This window comes from Astatotilapia calliptera, chromosome 6, assembly GCF_964374335.1.
Source record: "Astatotilapia calliptera chromosome 6, fAstCal68.1, whole genome shotgun sequence".
Classification (NCBI taxonomy): domain Eukaryota; kingdom Metazoa; phylum Chordata; class Actinopteri; order Cichliformes; family Cichlidae; genus Astatotilapia; species Astatotilapia calliptera.
The window spans coordinates 18769352-18790089 of record NC_137427.1 but is presented as its reverse complement, the minus strand read 5'-3'; the positions used below and the strand labels follow the sequence as shown (position 1 = coordinate 18790089).

Below are 20738 nucleotides of genomic sequence, written 5' to 3'. Positions count from 1 at the left end.
CAATTTGAACAGTTTTTTATACTGCCATACAGATGTCTGGAATGCTTCAACTTTTTCATATGTCAGTTGATGCCTGGGGCTACACTATATGAGATTCTTATGTGATCAGCCTTATTGGTTTCCCGTAGGCTCTAACCTTTGCTTTATTTCCCCACCCCACAAGTCACTCTTAGATGGAGATGTTGAATCAGCCTTGGTCCTGCTCAGCCAGTGTCACCCTCAGCTCAGGGTGCTTTTCCACTTTAATAAGTGGAGTTTCCTTCCAGGTTCAAGTTCACCTCAGTATCTTCCTGTTCATGATTAAATCACTCGAGGAGATATTTTATTTTTAATCCAGACTATATAACATTTGGGCTACCTGCTGTATATTTCCCATTGACGTCCTGTAGGTTAGGACTTGTTGTGGGATTTATTTTTATTGGATTTCAGTCAGTGGAAACATTCCCAGAATTCAGAATCCAGATAAATTACATGCATGTATTAGACTTGTGCAACAGCAGTTATAATGTGCAGTCCAGCAGATCTGAAAAATCTGGTCATTACATGTGAAAAAGAACATGAGAGATATTCAAGTGTAAGGGCTTTGCTTTTCTCCAAACCTGAGATCTGTTTTAAGCTGTGTTTTCAACGATGTCATACTTTGGATTCAGCTTTCCATAGTAAAAAAAAAAAATGGGGGGAAAGCCTTAAAAACCTTTTTCCTTTGCAAATACAAATGATCCAAACAAATATGCTGCCACTGAATTTTGGGAACTGCACGTTATGCACTCCTTCATCAAGGAAATCTTTGACCTTGCGCATTCTCCAATCTATAATAGAAATAGAAATTTTAGCTGCTTTAACATATTCCCCCACTAACAGGTTATAGAGTTTGATGATGGATCCGGCTCAGTCCTGAGGATCCAGCCGCTGAGGACCCCCAGAGACGAGGCAGTTTATGAATGTCACGCCTCCAGCTCTGCAGGAGAGATTACTGCCACTGCCAGACTCACTGTGTTACGAGGTCAGTGTGAACTCCCCCACACAGTTTTTCCATCCAGCTGTCTCACATCTTAGGTGGCGTTTATAATCTGTACATAAACAGCTAATAAATTGTTTATGACACACTTCATTTTATAACAAATGGGGTTTTCCTGGCTCAGAGTGAACCTTTGAGGGTTCACTCTGAGGGTAACATGAGAATTTTTATTGACGAAAAACAAAAGCATTTGTCTTTTCAGGAGTTTAGAAAGACCTCTAAAAACGAAGTAAAGTAGTCTAGTAAGCGTCTGCATCACACCTAGCTGTGCCATTTCATTTGATTGTGAATTGATCAGGCAGCAACACGCCATCCACTCTAGGTATGCAGACTAGTAGTTCATCCATCCATGCTGAAGTATATTATGCAATTTACATACGTGTGTGTGTGTGTGTGTGTGTGTGTGTGTGTGTGTGTGTGTGTGTGTGTGTGTGAGAGAGAGAGAGAGAGAGAGAGAGAGAGAGAGAAAGAGAGAGAGAGACTTCAGTGGTTAAGAAGTTTGCCTCACAGTGAGAGGCGTGTGGGTCTGAATCTCCTGCTCCTCATCTTTCAAAAGATGAAAGGAAATGCTCTTTTCACTTTTCAACCAAAATTCTTCAATAACCCAAAGAAACAAGGGTTTCATTTTTTAACTAAATGTCAGTGTCATTTAGACTTCTGCAAAAGTCATCTTTTCAACAGCTTTTCAGTGGCTTTTTACTGGATGGATTGGCCCTGTTTAAAACCCCATCCTTTTGTTCCTAGTAATACTTCTATGCCAAAAAATTCTCCATCCATTCATCCAACCTGGTAGCTGGGAGAGGCTCCAGTCCCCCCAGCTGCCAGAGAGCGAGAGGCGGGGTACACACTGGACAGGTCACCAGTCTGTTGCAATCTCTTTATAAAGGCAGGTTCCATGCCCATGTGCTTGATTTTGTACAACTGTGGCAATAAGGCTGACAATATGTACATGCAAAGATTAAGTAGTGCGCCTGTTTTGTCCATGTAGTATATTTGTATATACGTATACAGTATATACATCACCTCACCTTTAGACCTTAAAGGTGAGTTGCCTCAATGCACTTTATATTGTAAGGTAAAGACCCTCCAAGACCCTCCAATAGTACAGAAATATATACCGGTATATATATATATATATATATATATATATATATATATATATATATATATATATATATATATATATATATATATATATAAGTATATATATAAGTATATATATATGCATATGCACATTAAACAATCATTGTTTTTGCAGGTTTTCTTAACTAACTAACTGAAGCAATATTTAAAAAGAAATAGTTGCAATGGTTAACTGCTCCTCTGATAATTTAGTGACAATGATTTGCAAATGACTATTCCTGTTTGTAACCCAGAATAACAGGATAAAGTGGGTGTAACTAATGGATGGCTGAGTGAATGGATGGAAATTGGAGGCTTGGGGGATTCTTCGCAAGCGGCTATATATTCAAGTGTGAGCCTGGATCCGCTGCAGTAGACGGTTTAGTGTTCGCAAGAGTCCATTAATGCAGATAGTGATGTTAGTGTTAGTGGAGTCCATTAGGAGAACATTATGTACCAGTTGTTTGAAGCTCAAGAGTGTCTTAGTGAGTGAAGTTGCTCAAGTGTGGATAATCACATTGCCTGCCTTTACAGTACATGCTCATGGGGAACGGACATGCAGCCTATTGTTCTGTCTTCTCATGCTTTCTCTCCCCTTCTGTCTTTCTCTTTCTCTCTGTGTCCCTCTTGTCTGTCTGATGGGTGATAGCATAGTTTTCAGTTCTTCCTGTTTCTCTTATACTTGTTTTTGTTTGTTTCCAAGTCCATCCCTCCTACTTTTACTCTTTCCCTTTCCTCTCTTTATCTTTTCAAACATTCCTCCTTTTCCCAAACTCTCGCTCATTCTGTCTCTCCTCATGCTCTTAGGTCTACTACACAGCAGCCTCTAAATTATTCACATCAGACCACTCTTTGCATCTTCTGTGCTGTTCCGCTCCATCCATCCAGAATTTTTCCTGTCTCACATGGTCGTCTTTGTGCGTGTTTGTGCACTTGTCCATCTGAGTGCAAGCAGGCATGCTTACTTTTGTGTGTGTCTGCGTCTATTTTTGATTTTTGTTTTACTCTTGATGGATGAATACACTCATTTCCAGGTTTTTTTTCCTTATCAAGACCATAACCACTCAAGCACACACACACTCACATAGAGACATACAAACGTATCCTCAATCTAAAACAGTCCGCCTTTATGTAGTGATTAGCCTCTTTCTGTTCCTCTGAGGACTCATTGTGTTGTGGATGAATAAAAGGCCACCTGGGAGCAGCTAATAGTCCCCGATAGACTGTCAGTCCAAATGTACCCACACAAATACACACACACGAACACACACACACATACACACTTAAACAAAAGCACTCAAACACACATGCAGTCTTGTCAGTCATGTCTCCATGCCTCCCCTCTGGCTCTCTAAAGACACAGCTCCGGTGACTGACTGACTGACTCACTCTCTGACAGGAGGGATCCGGTGTTAAGGTCAGCTGGCTTAATTACTGAGGATTAGAACCAGGCTAATTGAAATCTGGGCTTCCAGTAAATGGCTGTGATTGGCAGTGGTTGAAATAATAATGAAGCTGAGAGCAATTATGTGCTTTAGTATCCGTGGCACAATCAGGTATTGTATAACTAGTGGTTGAAGACAAAGCTTGTGCGTTATTTTAGGTACTTGAGCCCAAAAAAATAAAGTTAATGATGGAGTTTTGTAGTTCCAACTTATTTACTTTCTTCTGTTTGTGTTCAGTGACAACTTCTTGTTGTCATGTGGTGCTTTTTGCAACAATAAATGACTTGTAACAGTGCTAGAGTGTTGCAGGCACACCTGACAAACCCATCACAGACAGAAGGAAGAGGTTAACACGTCAGAAACACAACATTTTATTAGGAAATCTAAAGTCATCTGTTTTATAAGCATTCACTGTTTATACTGTGCAGCAGTTGTGAATGGCAGAAACAGGTTTGTTTGCAGGTGCACTCTGGGTTCTGATACAGCAGCCAGCTCATTCTTCCCATGATTATAAAACCAGGCTTGACTTCCAAATTTACAGATGACAAACCCAGAAAGCAATGCGTGCAGAATTCATTTTGGAGGTCTTATATAAAGGGGACAGTGTTCGCGCAGTGGTTCCCATGATTGCGAGAGCGGGGCTTTTTCTATGAGCTGTGAAATTATCTGGGTGGCTCTCAGTGGAAATGGTGAAGTAGGGAGCACATCCAAATGAAACAATGTGATGTGTGCAAGGCCACGCCAACAAGGGAGTGTAGGGTTACTAATCTACCCTGACCTCAGGGGGTTCTTAGCTGTTACCATTCAGCAGCCCAGTCTCAAATACACATGCTGCAGCGGCTTTGACCCAAACACACTGCGGTGTTGCTTACACCTGTCGCCATCATGGATGGCGGAATGCTGATTGTGTGCGCACGTTAACTTGTGTGTGTGCTTTAGCCAATTGAAACCTCCCTCAACCTTTCATTTACATCACTTTCCACCTTGTCAACTTTAAATTTGTGTGTATGTGTTTGTCTTTGTGGTGTTTCTTTGTACATATACTTCTATGTGTGTGCAAATATTTTCAGCTATTACATGAGCATACTTGTGTGTTTTGCAAGGCTTTAAACGCTTCAACCAGCAGTGGTACATTTCCAACTTTGTTTTCTTTGCGCACATGCTAAGTGGTTGTAGGAAAGGGGCAGAGAAAGATGCACGTTCTCAGGGAGTAGCATTCTGACTGTGCATCCTCAATGTTCAGTGCAGTGTCCCACCCCAGGTAGATGAAATAGAATGCATTATTCCTGCCTACAAGGGGCTGGCTTTGAAGTAAGCGTTTGCATAATGAAAGCAGAGAGAATCATGATTGTTATGCTGTATAGGTCCCTTGTGCTCTCTCTCCCTCTCTATTTCTCTATTTCTCTCTCTTGTTCTCTCTCGCTGTGTTTTCCTTTCTGTCACTCTTTCTTTTTCCCAGTCTGTTTGAATCTATTCTGGTCTATTCTCCTTCTCTCTTTTTTCTTCTTCACACTTTCGCCCTCTTCGCCACCCGTGCTCGCTGGCACGCTCGTACACACAAACACCTTCTCATCTTGTTCTCTTGGTTTATTATGTCCGTGTTTCCATTTGTCGGGCGTGGTGATTGATTGAAACCGGAGCTGTTAAAAGGCCACACACGCACTCATGAAACCGGCGTCTCACGACCTATCAGCCATGGTTCGATGGGCTGGTACCAGAATTAGCATCTCCTTGGCGAGGTTCAGCGCTAGGATTTCCCGTTAATGAGGTTCTGTTTGGCGTAGAGGGATAAAGTCATAAGGGATTCTGGGTAAAACAAAAAATATATGTATGCGAGTGTTTGTGTGTGTGGGATTGTGGAGGGTTGAGGGCTTAAAATAAACTTGTCTTCTATATAAATATTCCTTGTTCGTCTGACTTTATTTAACGATTTTATTCCCTGTATTATAGATGACTCACAAATGTGGCATTCATTGTGTAGCCTTGAACAAAGTTTTAAAAACCTGGTTTGCTCTGTAGCTTTTTGATTCAAAGGGGGGATACCGTATCATTTCAGTTTTTAGTGAGCTGGGTTCACTCGTCTTTGATCCCCTACTTCCTCGAAGCCATTGTCCCCCCCTTCTGTTAAATCTCCTACTTCAGTTGAATGAAGTTGGTTCGCTGCCTTTGATTTCCTCTCTCACAGTGAAATGACTCTCTATTTTTGATTTAATTGATTTAATGAAATTACATTTGATTTTCCATCCCAAAAGAGTGCAAGTCCCAGTAGATAAGTCTTTATAGGGCTCACACATTTGACTTTATGCAACCTGCTCATGCTGTAGAAAACGCGGCGCTACAGAAACTGTAGCTCACCTGATTCCTGTTCAAAAAGCTGTTGCCTAAAGCATTAGTGAATTTGTCAGGTAGGATGAAATGTTACTTATGCTATTTGACCTCACTATTGGATTCTTCAAAAGTCTTGCCTCTGGACTCAAGGCTGATGAAACATATTTTGACTTAAACTGAATCCAAATTAGTCTTTTACCATTTAGCTCGCAAGTTTTCCCCTGAAAGTTCCTCTGAGACTGGACTAGCATTTGAACCTCCCTGATGTCATTTCGGTGCTTAAGCTGTGTGTCTTCAGGCCTCAGGAATTTCTTACATTGAGCACAGACTGATCACTGCGTGAGAGCTTTCTTAATAGCCTAAATTGCACTGCTCGCAGACAGGCGGGACAATCTCAAGTATTAGTTTGACATTTGGGGAAACACGGTTATTTGTTTTCATGCTGAATTCTTGGTGAGATCTACTCCCAAAGATTTAAGTAAGGGGGGTGATTGGCTGCTTTTCACTTCACATCCTTGTACCTGACAATTTTAAGAGGATTGTTTGTTTGTTTGTCTGTTTCTTGAGCCACTTAACACTGATCTCATTTAAGCATAAAACGATGCCTAACTCAAGGGATGAAGTAGTGTTGTGTCTACACATAACAGACAACTTAGGAAAGAAACTGTTTTAAATTGAATCTTTAGGCTTTTTGCCTAACAGCCTGTAACAAAAACACATAATTTGTTCCAATTTCTTTAGCTGAATCCACAAAAAATGCCAAAGATAACACAATTTTACAGGCATAAACTTTTATTTTTGCGCCAACAAGGTCATTCCCAAAGAGTTATTAGTACAAACTAGGCATATCTCTGTGTGGTCTGCAGTGTGGGCTGGAAGAATTGAGCAAACTGGACAGCTGAGGACAAACAAAGTGGCTCTCAGTGGGAGGGTGTTTTTTAAGGAGTTGAGGAAACTGGGAGAAATAGTCAAGGTATTCCAAATTACAGAAGAACTGGACAAAAATCAGAGACAACCTGTCTCATGGAACGATGGACTCAAATCTATTCAGTACAATCAAAACATGACAAACGTGTAAGTGAGGGTGAAAAGACTGCAGGAAGATGTTAGAAGAAAACTGCTTCTCTGTCTTACTAGGTTAAATATTTTACTTGTGTACCTAATCCTTCCAGAGGATCAGCTGCCCTCAGGGTTTCCCACCATTGACATGGGCCCCCAGCTGAAAGTGGTGGAGCGTTCTCGGACTGCCACTATGTTATGCGCCGCTAGTGGCAACCCTGACCCAGAAATTACCTGGTTCAAGGATTTCCTCCCGGTCAACACGTCCAATAACAATGGAAGAATCAAGCAGCTCCGCTCAGGTAACCAGTGCTTTTATCCCTCCATTCTTTTGCCTTCTCTTCAATCCCAGATTTTATTTCCACCTTAAGGGTTTTTCCTCCACCATTTTGTTTTATGTCCCCTTCTTAATATCTGCCCCTTAAACCCATTATTTATTTCCCATTCCTACAAAGTTTCTGTTTTTCTTGCCCTTGTTAACCCTTTTTCTTACTCCACTCTCCTCCTGCTATGGATACTGGCTGTATTTCTCAGCTGCCTCTCTTTCTGCTGCTGCTGCTGTTGCTGCTGTTGTTATGAGTTGACTGTATACGGTTGCCAACCCTTCTAAACTCTTCTAAGCCTTTTTAAAAGTGGACTCCCGACTTTTCTCCTAATTCTGAGGTCTTCCTGTGCAAGTCACCATCACAGACAGTTAAAGTTTCTGTAAAAGAATACTAAAAATGTCCCTAAGAGACATCAGTGGGCTACATCTCTAGTAAAAACTGTATCTACAGACAAGATTTAGCAAAACCAAGTGGTGGTGGCATGTACTGACTGAATGGCCTCTCTAACATAGAGCTCACTGCTGTGACTTACTTGAATAACATTTTGTTTTTCCTGATTTGAGCGTCCTGGGTGGATGTGACACTGAGCCCAAGAACATGTATTCGTGTTATCTGAGAAAATCTGATAACAGAATTTCAAAAACCAAAATTGAATAATACGAGGACAGTTTATTCTGTTCCAGTCAAATCATTAATCCATTTCAATCGAGATTTTTTTTTATATTTTTGTTTTTTTCTTGAGCCACAGTAGTGTGTAAGTCCGCTCCCTCCTCAGTCCTCCTTCTGCTTTCAGGGACCGACTCTGGACCTAAAACCCCCTTTCTTGTGATTGGACACCCAAGTCTCTGGCTTCTGTGTGGATATACCAACCTATTTGTTTGTGTCCCTGCTTTTTTTTATTATTATTATTATTATCTGGCTCAACCCCCAAGACCCTGCACTGGATTCTTTATTATCTTAATTTATAAAGAAATAAAAAAAAAAACATTTAAAGGATGTAGAAAAATTGTTACAACTTAAATGTAAAATACTTGGTAGTTAGCCATGTTAGCTTTTTTAAGTGGTTATTATTATGATGAAAAATAGCGTGACTTGTATGATTCTTTAAAGTATAAATTTCCATGTCATTACTTTTTTTTGTGGAGTTTTCAAGGTGTTTCTACTAAGTCAACTCCTCTGTGTAACTAATGGTCCGATTGTAATGCAATGTCTATGCTGTTTCTTTTCTCTTTGTATCTTTTTAACCACAGAGTCCTTTGGTAAGTGCTTCTGTTCCAAGGCCCACACCCTCACTGTCCACTTTTCTATATACTGTTCACTAATGTTGCTACTGATTTTGCTGCTGCTCACTTTTACAACTATTGCAGTGTTATTAAAATGCATGGCATACTAACAGTTTTTACACAGCACAAAGCATAGATGTGAACACACCCACTGTAATACACGCACTTGTCTCTCAAAGCACCTGTACATTGTACTGGCTAAAGGTAGATGCCACAAAGAGGACGTACAAACACACACACACACAGACATGCACATAGAAAGACACACACACACTCTGTCAACCTAGATGTAGCTGACCTCACCCTCATCTGTGCACCTGCAGCCCTTCCACGCCCAGAGAATAATATTTTTTCTCCTCACACTCACCTATTTACTTTTCCACTCCTTTGCTAATTCAAATATTCTTTCCCTCACTCACTCACTCACCCTGCCTTTCACTCATCCACTTACTATCTCCAGTCTGCTGTATAAAGTTACCAGTCAATAGCTATGAGCTCTAGATGGCCACTGGTGGAGCCAGGATAAAGAAATCAATCGAGACCACGTTTCAGCCTTCTAGACATTAGCTGTGCATTGTGATAGGCATATATGAAAACATATAAGTCTAGCTGCTGTGGTGTAAAAGTAGTGGTCAGACGTTACACTGCATTAGTGTAAAAAAGAGCTTAGTAAGGATTAACTGTTTTAGAAAGAAGAAGAAACAATCTCGTCTGCTCAGTTTATGGATAGTTGAAAATTTAGTGATGCTGTAATTTCCACTAATTTTCCAACAATCACGTGAAATGTTTTAGACATTTGAATCATTTACTTGATTTAGAAAAACTTCTTTGGCATATAAATGCACAGTGGGCCAAATATGCGATTACTACAGCTTAAATTTTCCTGTAATGTGAGGACTCAGACCTTAGCTTTTCCTCATGTTACACCTTTAAAGGCAGAGTTGTATCTGTTAAATTGCAAATCTACTTTCTGATATATAGTTTAATCTGATTAAAACTGATGTTTTTTGTCATGTTAGTTTATAAATTTTAAAATTTCATTATAAGACTGAGGGGGGGGAAGTAGAGGCTGGCTTTAGCTTTCATTTCTCATAGGTAGTATTACCTTAAAAAACTTTGCTATACTTTTTTTAAAATACATTTTCAGTTTAGATACCTTAAGATGAGCCTAAGAGACATCAGCTCGACACATGCGTCTGATTTCAGTTGAGCATTTCTTGGCTGACAGTTGATGCCCTGCTGAAAGCGCTCTGATGTGTTAAGCCCTATTTTAGTGGTGGCACAAAAGCTTGCGCTTTATCGGTTTGGTAATTTCCTGACCTTTAAATGACTTTACTTTGCGACCACACTGTGCGCACGTCACACAAACAGGTGTGAGTTCATTCCAATAAGTCAGCGCCGCGTGGGGTGTCTGCATTTTTGGTGGAAAATATGTATAGACGTGCTGGGAAAAGTTATCTGGGAACCACGCTGTTGTGATTTCATCAGCGAGAGCAAATGAAGTATGACAGAGTATGAAAATATGTATTTATGATTTATGCAAATACATCACCTTAATTAATCGCTCTCCAGACAGTTGAGTCTTTTAAATCACCATAAAAAATGTTTATTTTGTGCAAAGCTGCATGTCAGCATTTATCATTTAAGGTAGTTCTGAGAGATTAGGGCACATCAAAGGCTTCTGCCACGTTTTTATTGTTTGTTTCTGGTATTATTCCACAACTTGAATAAAAACCCACACCATCTGCCTTTGGCTGAAAATTTGATGTGTTGTGTGTTTAGGATGTGCCTTTCGGCACCACCCAGACAATAATAACATTTTTTAATCAGCCTCTTGCTGTTTTTGGAGCTGTTGTCATCATGCATCACTGTAATTGGCACAGCTGTTTCAGAGAATAGAGACCTGTGATGTGACTGGCTAAGAGTGAATTTACTAGGAAGTCACTGCTCAGATGAACTCAGAAGCCACGAACTAAAATAGCGGGTGCTTGCCTTGCATGGGGCAAATATCGCATTATCTAATAGAGGTTTTAACACACTTTGCAACTAGCAGGATTAAACCTGGTTTCGAGCCATTTAGAGGACAAGAGCAGTTAAAAGCTCATAGTAGTTAATGGACTTAGAGTTCGCCAGTACACTTTTTAGACACCCAGATGAGTGTAGTGCAGACACCCTTCTCCTATAGCCACATCCACCCCTGCTACAAGTCAATAAAGTCCAATCAATAACCCATCTCCTTATAGCTCTGTCACTGTCTATCGCTCTATCTCAGGTCAGTTTTTCCTCTTCTCAGGCTTATTCTGTCTTAGTTTATTCTATTTCCTTTATGCCTCTTCTTCCTCTCGCTCTGTAAGGATCTATATTTTGAGTCTTTCTCTCTAATTTGATTCTTCTCCTTGCCAAGTTACTCCCCACCCCCACCCCCTTCCCCCAGTCCCTCCCTCCCTTATCCCCTTCTCCTTCTGTGGTACTAACATTTTCTTCTTCTTCTCCTTCTCTAATCTCGTGCATTCATTGCCCACTCAGGTGGCACGCCCATACGAGGTAAGACTGCTGGGAGGACCAACATGACACAGTGGCCTGATTCCTTTTCAACCCCTGGTTCCTACTTGTCTCACAGATCTGAAAAGCAGCCCCGGGTGGGTTAATCAATATGGGGTTTAGTCCAAAAGACTCAAGACTCTGTGACATTGGTAAAACTCATCCAACTGCTTCAGATCTGCAGTAGGTGCAAGAGGAGGAATTGGAGTTGAGCAAGCAACTCATTATACTATGACTGTCACCTCCCCTCTTCTCATCCTTCATCCCCTCTTCACACTTTAATTTTTCCATCTCAGCCTCAGCGTTCACTCTGTAACAAAGAAGTCCATTGCTTCCTTCCTCGTCATGTTGTGATCTCTCTTTCGTACCCATCAGTTTAACCACCGTTCACATCGACCGTGTTTCCAATCAAACGCATGATATGTTTACAACTTGGTTTTCTTTCTTTGTTGCTTAGTTTGAGGTGAAAAAGCGTACTCACTTCTACCTCTGTTTGTTTGTTTGTTGCTTTTTAAATTTTTGTGACCTGAATTTCTTTTTTCTTTTTTTCTCTCTTTTTCTCAGAGGTCTTGACCTAAGCTTGGCCTGGCCTCTCCTTCTACCTTGTCTCTATTTGCCCAATCAAACGTCCCAGTTTTGTTTTTCCTCCCAGCTGTTATTCGCTCAGGCTGAAAAGTCCAGATGGCAAAGACTCAGACACACACTTGCAAACATGAGTGCGCTCACACGCACACATAAATTCTCAAATCTCCACACGCGCACACACAGAAACACACATACTTTCATGGTTTTTACCATTACCTCTCTCTTTACCTCTCTCATTACCGATAAAAAGCCCCAAACAACCACTTTTTTGATAAAGTTTTTATGGGCGCTTTTTTGCCTTACCACACCATCTTTAAAGAACCTCTGGTTGACTCTTTTTTTGACAGTTTTTCTATTTTCAGGGAGCGAGAAAACATCGGTCCCTTCCCAAGGCTTTGCGTATGTCGTTCTTTTTTTTTTTCCCATCTGTTGGCCTTGACGGAGGTCGGTTGATGTCTTTACCTCCTTATTGGGTGTGTTTTAAATTGACATCACACTCCTGATCCCATTGGTGGATCCGAAAGGGTTGGGGAAATCTTATTGCCATGGCAATATCTTTTGTCAGACGTTATCCTTGGAAAATGAAACATGATTTGTTGCTTAACTGCATCTCAATTTTCAGCATTTTTTTTTCTTCTCAAAATACAGTGACGGATTTCTGCGCATTCTAGCTGTTTGTTTCATTTGCTTTGCATGAAGACCGCATTCTCCTTTTTTGTAGGTTTTGTTTTGGTCTTTTGGGTTGTTTTTCTCTTTTTTTCTTTTTTCTTTTTTTCATATTTTGAAATCAGGAAGCTGACCCTTGTTTTGGGCAGATTCTTGCTGAAAGTGGTAGAAACTTGTTAAAGTCGCTCTATAGATTTGGCTCTGTTTGTACCCCTACTTTCCTCAGAATGAGTTCAGCCTGTTTGTTTTCTGAAAATGCCCACAGACTCATTTATTCTTATTCTTTCTGCAGTTTTTTTTTTTACCATTTATATGTTAATGTATATACTTACTATATCAAAATTCCTAATGTCTTCCACTTCTGTGTGATTGCTCTTTCTTCTGTCTGTCTGTCTGTGTGACTCTCTGTCCTCTCTTTATCTTTTTGCTCTTCCTCTCCGTCCCTCCATGCATCCAGGTGCCCTCCAGATAGAGATGAGTGAGGAGTCAGACCAGGGGAAGTATGAGTGTGTTGCTACCAACAGGGATGGGACACGTTATTCCACCCCAGCTAACCTTTATGTAAGAGGTAAGAGTTTGAACACTTTTTTTATGATGATGCAACAATTCTAATGATTATGTGTGGATGAGATGAAATTTACACACACGTATCAGTAGATAGACCTATATTAGGAATATATCTAATTTATTAACATGATACAATGCTTTTAAGTAGACTATATTTTATAGTTTTTAGCTATCGAGCAATGAAACTGGATGGTTTAAGAATGAGCGCTCTTAAGGCTGGCCTAAATGTTTCACTCGAGTCACTTATCTCTTTGCCCTGCCTTCTTAGCCTTTAGACCTCAGAGAAAAACCAAATCATTGTCTGGTTAAAACTTGTATTTCTCTCCAAATCTGACAGGCATCTCACCTCCTCAGGCGCTGTCTTCCCCTCTGCTCCTTCAGCACACGCACGTTCACACGCATACCCACGAAATGTTTGAATCTCGGAGACATTTTTATTCCTGGGGCCTTTTGCTCTGTTGTCTGCCTTCAACCCACCCCTTAAAAAAGGTCTTAAACAGTGGAGCATCTTTTTTTTTCTTTTTTTCTGACTCCAACATGGCTCATGGGGATACATAGCAAACACTGAATTCACACACATTAGGATACACACCTATGTCATATATAAAATCCACATGCACGTACACATAAACACAAACAGCATACAGTCAGTGATGTGTGTCTAACAGTGCTTGCAGGGCCAGGGAAATCTTGCAGAGCTGCTCAGTGAGTGTTTGACAGGCAGTCTATGGAGACAGCTGGCAGAGGAGCCTGCCTTAAACAGGAACGCTTTCACCAACGTTGGCCATGTATGGCCTCCTTTTCTTTCCTGTCCTCCCCTCACACGTTCTTGCCCTTCCTTGCTCGTTCTCTTGTCCTTTCTGTATTTTGCCACCTTGCAAAGCTCTTTTTGTCTAACATATCTCTCTTTGTCTTGTATTCTCTTTCTGATATTTTGCATTTTCCTGTCTTTTCTTCCTCCTCCCGCCATGTCATATCTCCCACTGCAGAGCTGCGAGAAGGTTGGTACTGTAACGACCGAGTGGTTCTCTCGAGTCCTGAGTTGTTGTTTTTTGCCTTTTTTCTTCCATTAAACTGACACTTTCTGTTTGTGTGGCTCAGCTGTGGGCTGTGTGCAATACTGAAAGTCTAAACCCGCCTGTACATTTTACTCCAGAGTAATATACCATGTGCTGTTTTTCCATGTGAATGCATGTGTGTGTGTGTTGTGATTTTTGTTCTCCTTTTTTCTGTCTTTTATGTTCATAAAATTTTAAAATTCACATTAATAAAACATCTTGATATCACATGCACCCTAATGGTAGTGTACCAGACTGTTCAAATGCTTGTACTCTAACTTGAATGTCATAAAACTTTATCTCAGAGCTCAAACCTCCTGATTGTTCTCCGCCGCTCTGCACAATCATTAAATCGTAATTGTTTGTCTTCTCTTGCCTTCTTTGCCGTTTGGTCCAGTGCGCCGTGTCCCCCCTCGCTTTTCCATTCCTCCGGCGGATAGCGAAATCATGCCAGGAGGGAACGTCAACATCACCTGCGTGGCGGTAGGCTCACCCATGCCATATGTGAAATGGATGCTGGGAGCAGAAGACCTGACGCCAGAGGACGACATGCCCATTGGCCGCAATGTACTAGAACTGACTGACGTACGCCAGTCCAACAATTACACGTGCGTTGCCATGTCAACGCTAGGTGTGATTGAGGCAGTGGCACAGATTATAGTTAAAGGTGAGTAGTGGAAAGGATAGGAACAAAAGAGTTATACACCAACCTTAATCGAGGGCGATTTTGCTTATGACTTTGTAATAAGGCAGAACTGCAGTACTCTCTTTCTCTCTGTTTAACATGTATTTTTATTACAAAAGAATTAAAAAGTAAGACAGTAAAGAAACTTATTTGTATGAGAGCTCCTTTATATACAGATGTTAAAAATATGTATTGAAGAGGAAAGTAATGAGTGCATCTAATGAACACACTAAAGATGCAGTTCTGTACTATATGGACGCAGACAAATAGTCACTGAATACATTTGAAGCAGATACAAAGACAACTACATGTTTTACAGTTAATTAAAATTAAGAGGAAACTATTATAATGGAAGCCAGAAAAAAGGTTAGTAACCAAACACTCTCCACCAAGCAAACAATCACAAAAAAACAATGTCACTAGCTGCAACCTCCAAACACTCACACAGCTAACTTAGTGCAAACACACAGCTAACTAGCTGCAACCACTCACATGGCACTCTGGCGCCAGAGCTCACCTTTCTCTGCCCTTAAATACCTTTAATTGCTGACGTGAGTCAGCTGTACGATAGAAAAAGGTGGCACCTAAGGCAGGAGAGATGGTAGGACACGCCCACACAGGCAACTTCAGGAGGAGGCCCTGCTAGGGCCGTAACATGGACTTATGAGATTTAGTTAGATTTGTTTTGTTATGGTTTAGATTGGAAAAGGCTCTTTTTTATTGCTGTAACAGCTGTATCAGTTTGAATACTTAATTATTTCAAGAGGGTTAATTTGGTTTCAAATGCAACTCTATTCCTTGGGGAGCTGCTTTAAGCAAATGGAAATCAAAAGACAGTGTAGTGATGTGCAAATCTAAACTCAGTATTGTATTAAAAAACGTGTTAAATACTGAAGCTGAGATTTTACTGTTGTAGTTACTTTGTGAAGAATGTGCTGATTTTGAATTGAGTTCCTGTAACTCTCAGAAAAGTTGGAACAGGGGTAAGAAAGAAAATTTGTGTTTTAAGAAAGTTCTTAGGAATAACGCCTGTTGGAGTATCTTTCAGCTATTTAGGCAAATGGGTAACAGGTAGCTAACGTAATGATATACTGTATGAAAAGAGCATCCATAGAGACTTTTAAAGTCTTTCAGAAGGAAAAATGGGGATTGTCATTACAAAAATTAAAAAGAAATGTTGAAATTTAAAGAGCTTGTGGTAAATCTATGTACTCAAAGGACAAGACCTAGAACAATATTGAATTACTATGATCTTAATGGCCTCAAGTGGCACTACATTAAAAACTGACCTAATGGGTTTGTGAAAATCTCTCTTTGAGCTCAATGAACAATGCTTGTCATGGTTTCTACTGTAAGACTTCACCATGCAATGAATAAATAAACATGAAAAGTGTAAGACAAAAATCCAGAAAGAGTTGCACGAGTTACACTGTATGAGTTCTGGGCCTGAACTCATGTAAGATTGTAAGACTCAGTCAAAAATATGAAATTCTTCTTTAAAAAAAAATCAAGAACTGCATCCTGTGGGCTACCAGTAAACTAGTCTTACTTCTGTCAGCAAGACAATACCAAGCCATGTCTATACATTAAACTAGCACAGCTTTGCAGTAAAATGCTGTTAAGTGGTCTTAAATTCATTGCGTGTTTCTCTTCAAGACAAAATATTTAGAGAATTAATTAAAAAAAATATATATGACAAAGAAGGCCCTGATCTGCTGAGCAGCTTAAATCCTATCAAGAAACACTGAGAAAATGTTGCTTGGGGCGCTTAAAAAAGAGGTGATGCACTAGAGTGCTAAACGTGTCTCTGCCCAGCTGTCTATTACAATAAACAATAAAATATGTCTCGTCTTTTTTCCACACTTCAGCTTTGCCAAAGGCTCCTGGCATGCCTGTGGTGACAGAGAGAACTGCAACAAGCATCACTCTCACCTGGGATTCTGGAAACCCTGAACCCGTCTCCTACTATATCATACAGGTATAACAGACTTGTAAGCACGTAAACATTACCTCCCTCACAGCACTATATGTACACAAATTGCTGAGACACACATTATACAACTCGAATTCCAAGAAACTTGGGATGTATAATGCTGTATACATAAAACACAATCCAGTGAATTCCAGATCTCATAAACCAATATTTTCAGAACAATGCACAGAAAGCTTGAATTGAGGCATTTTATCATTTTATTAAAAATACAAAACGTGGAACAATTTCGCAATAATGTTCCTCAATGTAAACGTGTAAAGACTCGTTATCGAGAATAAATAATATCGTTAAAGGATTTAGAAAATGTCATGTTTTCTATGTTCTGTTGTAAATAAAAAATGCTATTTATGAATTATTGCATTCTCTGCATACCCAGAGTCTTAGCACTAGGATTTATCAATATAAACTGTTATTATGTTGGCCTCAAGCCTACTTAGTATGGCTGCGAAGGCAGGAATCCCTGTTTCTCCCAATACTAATAACCTCCCTCGAAGTGTTCAAAGTAAATCTGGTGTCCTGTGAATACTCCCTACTGACAGTGGTAAATTCATAAAAGAGAATGAATTAACAGTACTATGGTTAACAGTAGTATTGAAATACTCACTTTCTAAATTGCAGGACTCCTGCATGAAACATGAATTGCCAAATTTCACTCTGTACATTTCAATGTAAATCTAGATGAGTAGATGCAGGTATGGTTTTACATAGTTTTGATGTATTTATGTATACAGACACAGCTGTAGCTGTTAACTCAATACAAAGTTGTTTATTGCAGCTTGAATTCAGTCTGTACTTCTTCTTCTTCCCCTTTTCATCTCTTGTTTCATCTAGCATCGCGCCAAAGGCTCAGAGGACCCCTATAAAGAGATTGATGGCATTGCTACAACACGCTATAGTGTGGGCGGCCTGAGTCCTTACTCTCACTATGACTTTCGGGTGGCAGCTGTCAACACCATTGGTCAGGGCCCCTCCAGCGAGGTGGTGGAGGCTCGCACAGCTGAGCAGGCCCCCTCCTCGCCTCCTCGCCAGGTCAGGATGATGCCTTTATTTGACAAAGTGGAAAGCAGTTTTTACAGCGATAAAAATGTTCTTTCCAAATATGGATCGAGGCTATTTTTGACTCTGAGACAGCCGTTGCTGGAGCTGTCTGTCCATCCTGTTCTATTCTCATAAAAGCTTTGAGGGAATTTCAAATTTGGTACAAGCATACATACTGGAATGATTAGAATTTGTTCAAAGGGCCATATACCAGGATTTATTTCACTAATTATTGCAAACTATGGTATACAAAAATGTGGAATTGGATAAAATATCACAGTGATGGCATTTTAGCCAAAATAAATCATCATAATTTTCTATAAAATACATGTTTCTTATATTTATATAGGGTTTTAAATCATTTACATTTGGTCAGAGACCAAATTTTTCTAAGGCTTCACCTCACATATTATACATTTTACATATCATAACATTTCATATTACATGTAGAGAGATATGGATGTAATATGCAACTTGACTAGTTAGGCATATAAATACAAATTGGTATTTCTGGTTCAATATGAGGATGCATTTATGTAACCTCTATTTTAATGCATTTCAGTGTGTGCTGTTTTCCAGTGCTGTGACAAACTTTTTTCCCCCTTCTTGATTTCTTAGTTTTATTTTTGTTTTGTTTTTGCATATTTGTCATGTTTACATCTCTCCAATCATCAAACAACTTTTAATATTAGACAAAGATAAGTAAATACAAAATGCAGTTTTTACACAATGGTTTCATTTCTTTATGGAAAAAACATGCCAAACTTCCCAGGTTCTGCATCAAAAAAGTAATCAGTCCTCCTTTTTCAATTATTAATTAATTGTGATTAATCATGTTTTTGCAAAGAGTTCAGTTGAACTAGCCACATCCAGACCTGATTACTTCTAGGACTGCTGAATCAAGAAACCCCTTACATATCTGACACCTGTCTGACAAAATGAAGTAGGCCAAAAGATCTTTTTTTAAAGTAACACATTGTGCCACAATCTACAAACAACTCAATAATAGCTGACAAACAAAGACACTGACATCTATCAGTCTGGAAGATGTTACAAAGCCATTTGTAAGGCTTTAGGACCCCATTGAACCCTGATGTAAACCATTATTTACAAATTGAGAAAACTTGGAACAGTGGTGAACCTTCCCAGGATTGGCCAGCCTACCGAAATTACTCCAAGAGTACATCGGTGACTTATCCAGGAGGGTGCAAAAGAACCCAGAATAACATCTAAAGAACTGCCAGCTCACTTGTCTCAGTTAAGGTCAGTCTTCAAGATTCAACATGGAAAGAGATTGGGGGGGGGGAAGCATCCATGGAGGAGTTCCAAGGAAAAAACACTGCTGACCAAAAAGAACACAAACGTTTCCCAGTTGCCAAAAAGCATCTTATTGGTCTCCTAGACTTTTGGAAAAGTATTCTGTGGACTGATGAGACAAAAGTTGGATTTTTGAAGACCTGAATCTTCTTACAGCTGGTGTAAAACTAACACAGCATTTCAATACAAAGAACTTACCAATAGTCAAACATGGTGGTGGTAGTGCGATGGCACTTTCACACGCGCAATATTGACATGTCAACCAAAACGTACACCTTCTATAGATGAAGGGTCTTTTCCCCCTAGACTTAAATGCGATCATTGTCCGTTTGGCAACCACATAAACTGTCCCCTGTTGCCTATTAGCAGAATCCAGGTTTAAACTTTCTCCACATTTGTGTCACTTTTGCACTTGGTGTTTAATTTTACTCTTTTTATTTGTAGGTCATAGGTCGGATGCTGAGCGCCACAACAGCAATGATCCACTGGGATGAGCCTGAGGAACCTAATGGACAGGTGGTTGGTTACAGAGTGTACTACACCTCTGACAATTCGCTGCCAGTGAACCAGGTGTGTATTCCTGTGTGTGTGGTTTGGCTTATTGTTATTGTTACTATTTATGCATAACAGATGATAACTTGTGTTGCCAAGATGTATAAGGTATGAGAGTGTATCTGTGTGCCTGCTTGCATTCATGCATTGTGTTGTGCAGTGGGAGAAGCAGATGGTGCGTGGATCCAGCTTCATCACCATCCAGGATTTGACTCCTAACAAGACTTATTACATCCGAGTGCTGGCCTTTACCTCTGTAGGAGATGGCCCCTTGTCCCAGGACCTGCAGATTATAGCCAAGACTGGAGGTAAAATAAGAGAAGCAAATGGCATATAATGGTTAAGATTATGTAGTCTTAGTGTTCTTTAAACAATCCTCTTCCCCTTTAGTTCCTTCTCAACCATTAGATTTTAAGGGTGAGGCAAAGTCTGAAACCAGTATCCTGTTGTCCTGGGTGGCTCCAACGACCCAGGGTGGCCCAGATAACCAGATTACAGGATATGAACTTGTTTACCGACGAGCTGACAACACAGAAGAGGTAAAGATGGGGAGATAAAAAAAATTGTCACTAAATGGGCTGTTTTCATAAATTTATAATTTTATAGGTAAAGTTGTGGTCAGAAGTTTACCTAAACCCATCATTGGTATGAATGTCATGATCATTTTGGACGTTGAATGTTTTCTTTGAACTGTTCAGTTTTCAGGGTGGTATGATTGTACAGAAAAGAAAACTTTAATGACTTTAAAAAACATGAATTGAGTGCACAAGTTTGAATTTAATGATTTATTTATTTCTCGAGTCCACACAGGCTCAACAGGGCACGCAAACAGGCTCAATTTGAATCTTGATTCTTTTAATCATTGGTGATCGTGACTGATTACAACTGGTAGTTTCTCTTTTCCCGCATAACATGGATTAGTTTCACAGCAGTTGTTGGATTGACCAATTTTTTAAAACAATGGGAAAAACGAGTAAAGAAACAGAACAATGATCCCAAACACACATCAAAACCATTTTTGAAATGTTTGATGTTACGTTTTTGGAAGGGCTTCCCAAAGCCCCAACATCAACTCTATTGAAAATTTGTGGATCAGCCAGTTCTGTCTCAGGAAACCAACCATTTCAAACAAACTCTGCTAATTCTGCCAGTTCA

General features: G+C 39.9%; 1 protein-coding gene across 7 annotated transcripts in view; it reads left to right on the top strand.

Annotated features, from left to right (window-relative positions):
* ptprdb (protein tyrosine phosphatase receptor type Db) overlaps nucleotides 1-20738 on the top strand; it is a 157595-nt gene that overhangs the window by 102757 nt on the left and 34100 nt on the right. For 4 of the 7 annotated variants that reach the window (XM_026170808.2, XM_080302896.1, XM_026170809.2 and 1 more), the window contains exons 8-16: nucleotides 862-1003; nucleotides 7086-7274; nucleotides 12831-12941; nucleotides 14396-14665; nucleotides 16552-16661; nucleotides 17508-17705; nucleotides 19476-19601; nucleotides 19744-19891; nucleotides 19974-20122. In XM_026170808.2, coding sequence (XP_026026593.1) covers nucleotides 862-1003; nucleotides 7086-7274; nucleotides 12831-12941; nucleotides 14396-14665; nucleotides 16552-16661; nucleotides 17508-17705; nucleotides 19476-19601; nucleotides 19744-19891; nucleotides 19974-20122 — 1443 coding nt within the window. Of the gene's footprint in view, nucleotides 1-861; nucleotides 1004-7085; nucleotides 7275-10998; nucleotides 11126-12830; nucleotides 12942-13929; nucleotides 13942-14395; nucleotides 14666-16551; nucleotides 16662-17507; nucleotides 17706-19475; nucleotides 19602-19743; nucleotides 19892-19973; nucleotides 20123-20738 lie in introns of those variants that run through there. The other 3 variants (XM_080302891.1, XM_080302892.1, XM_080302895.1) reach the window with 2 other exon arrangements.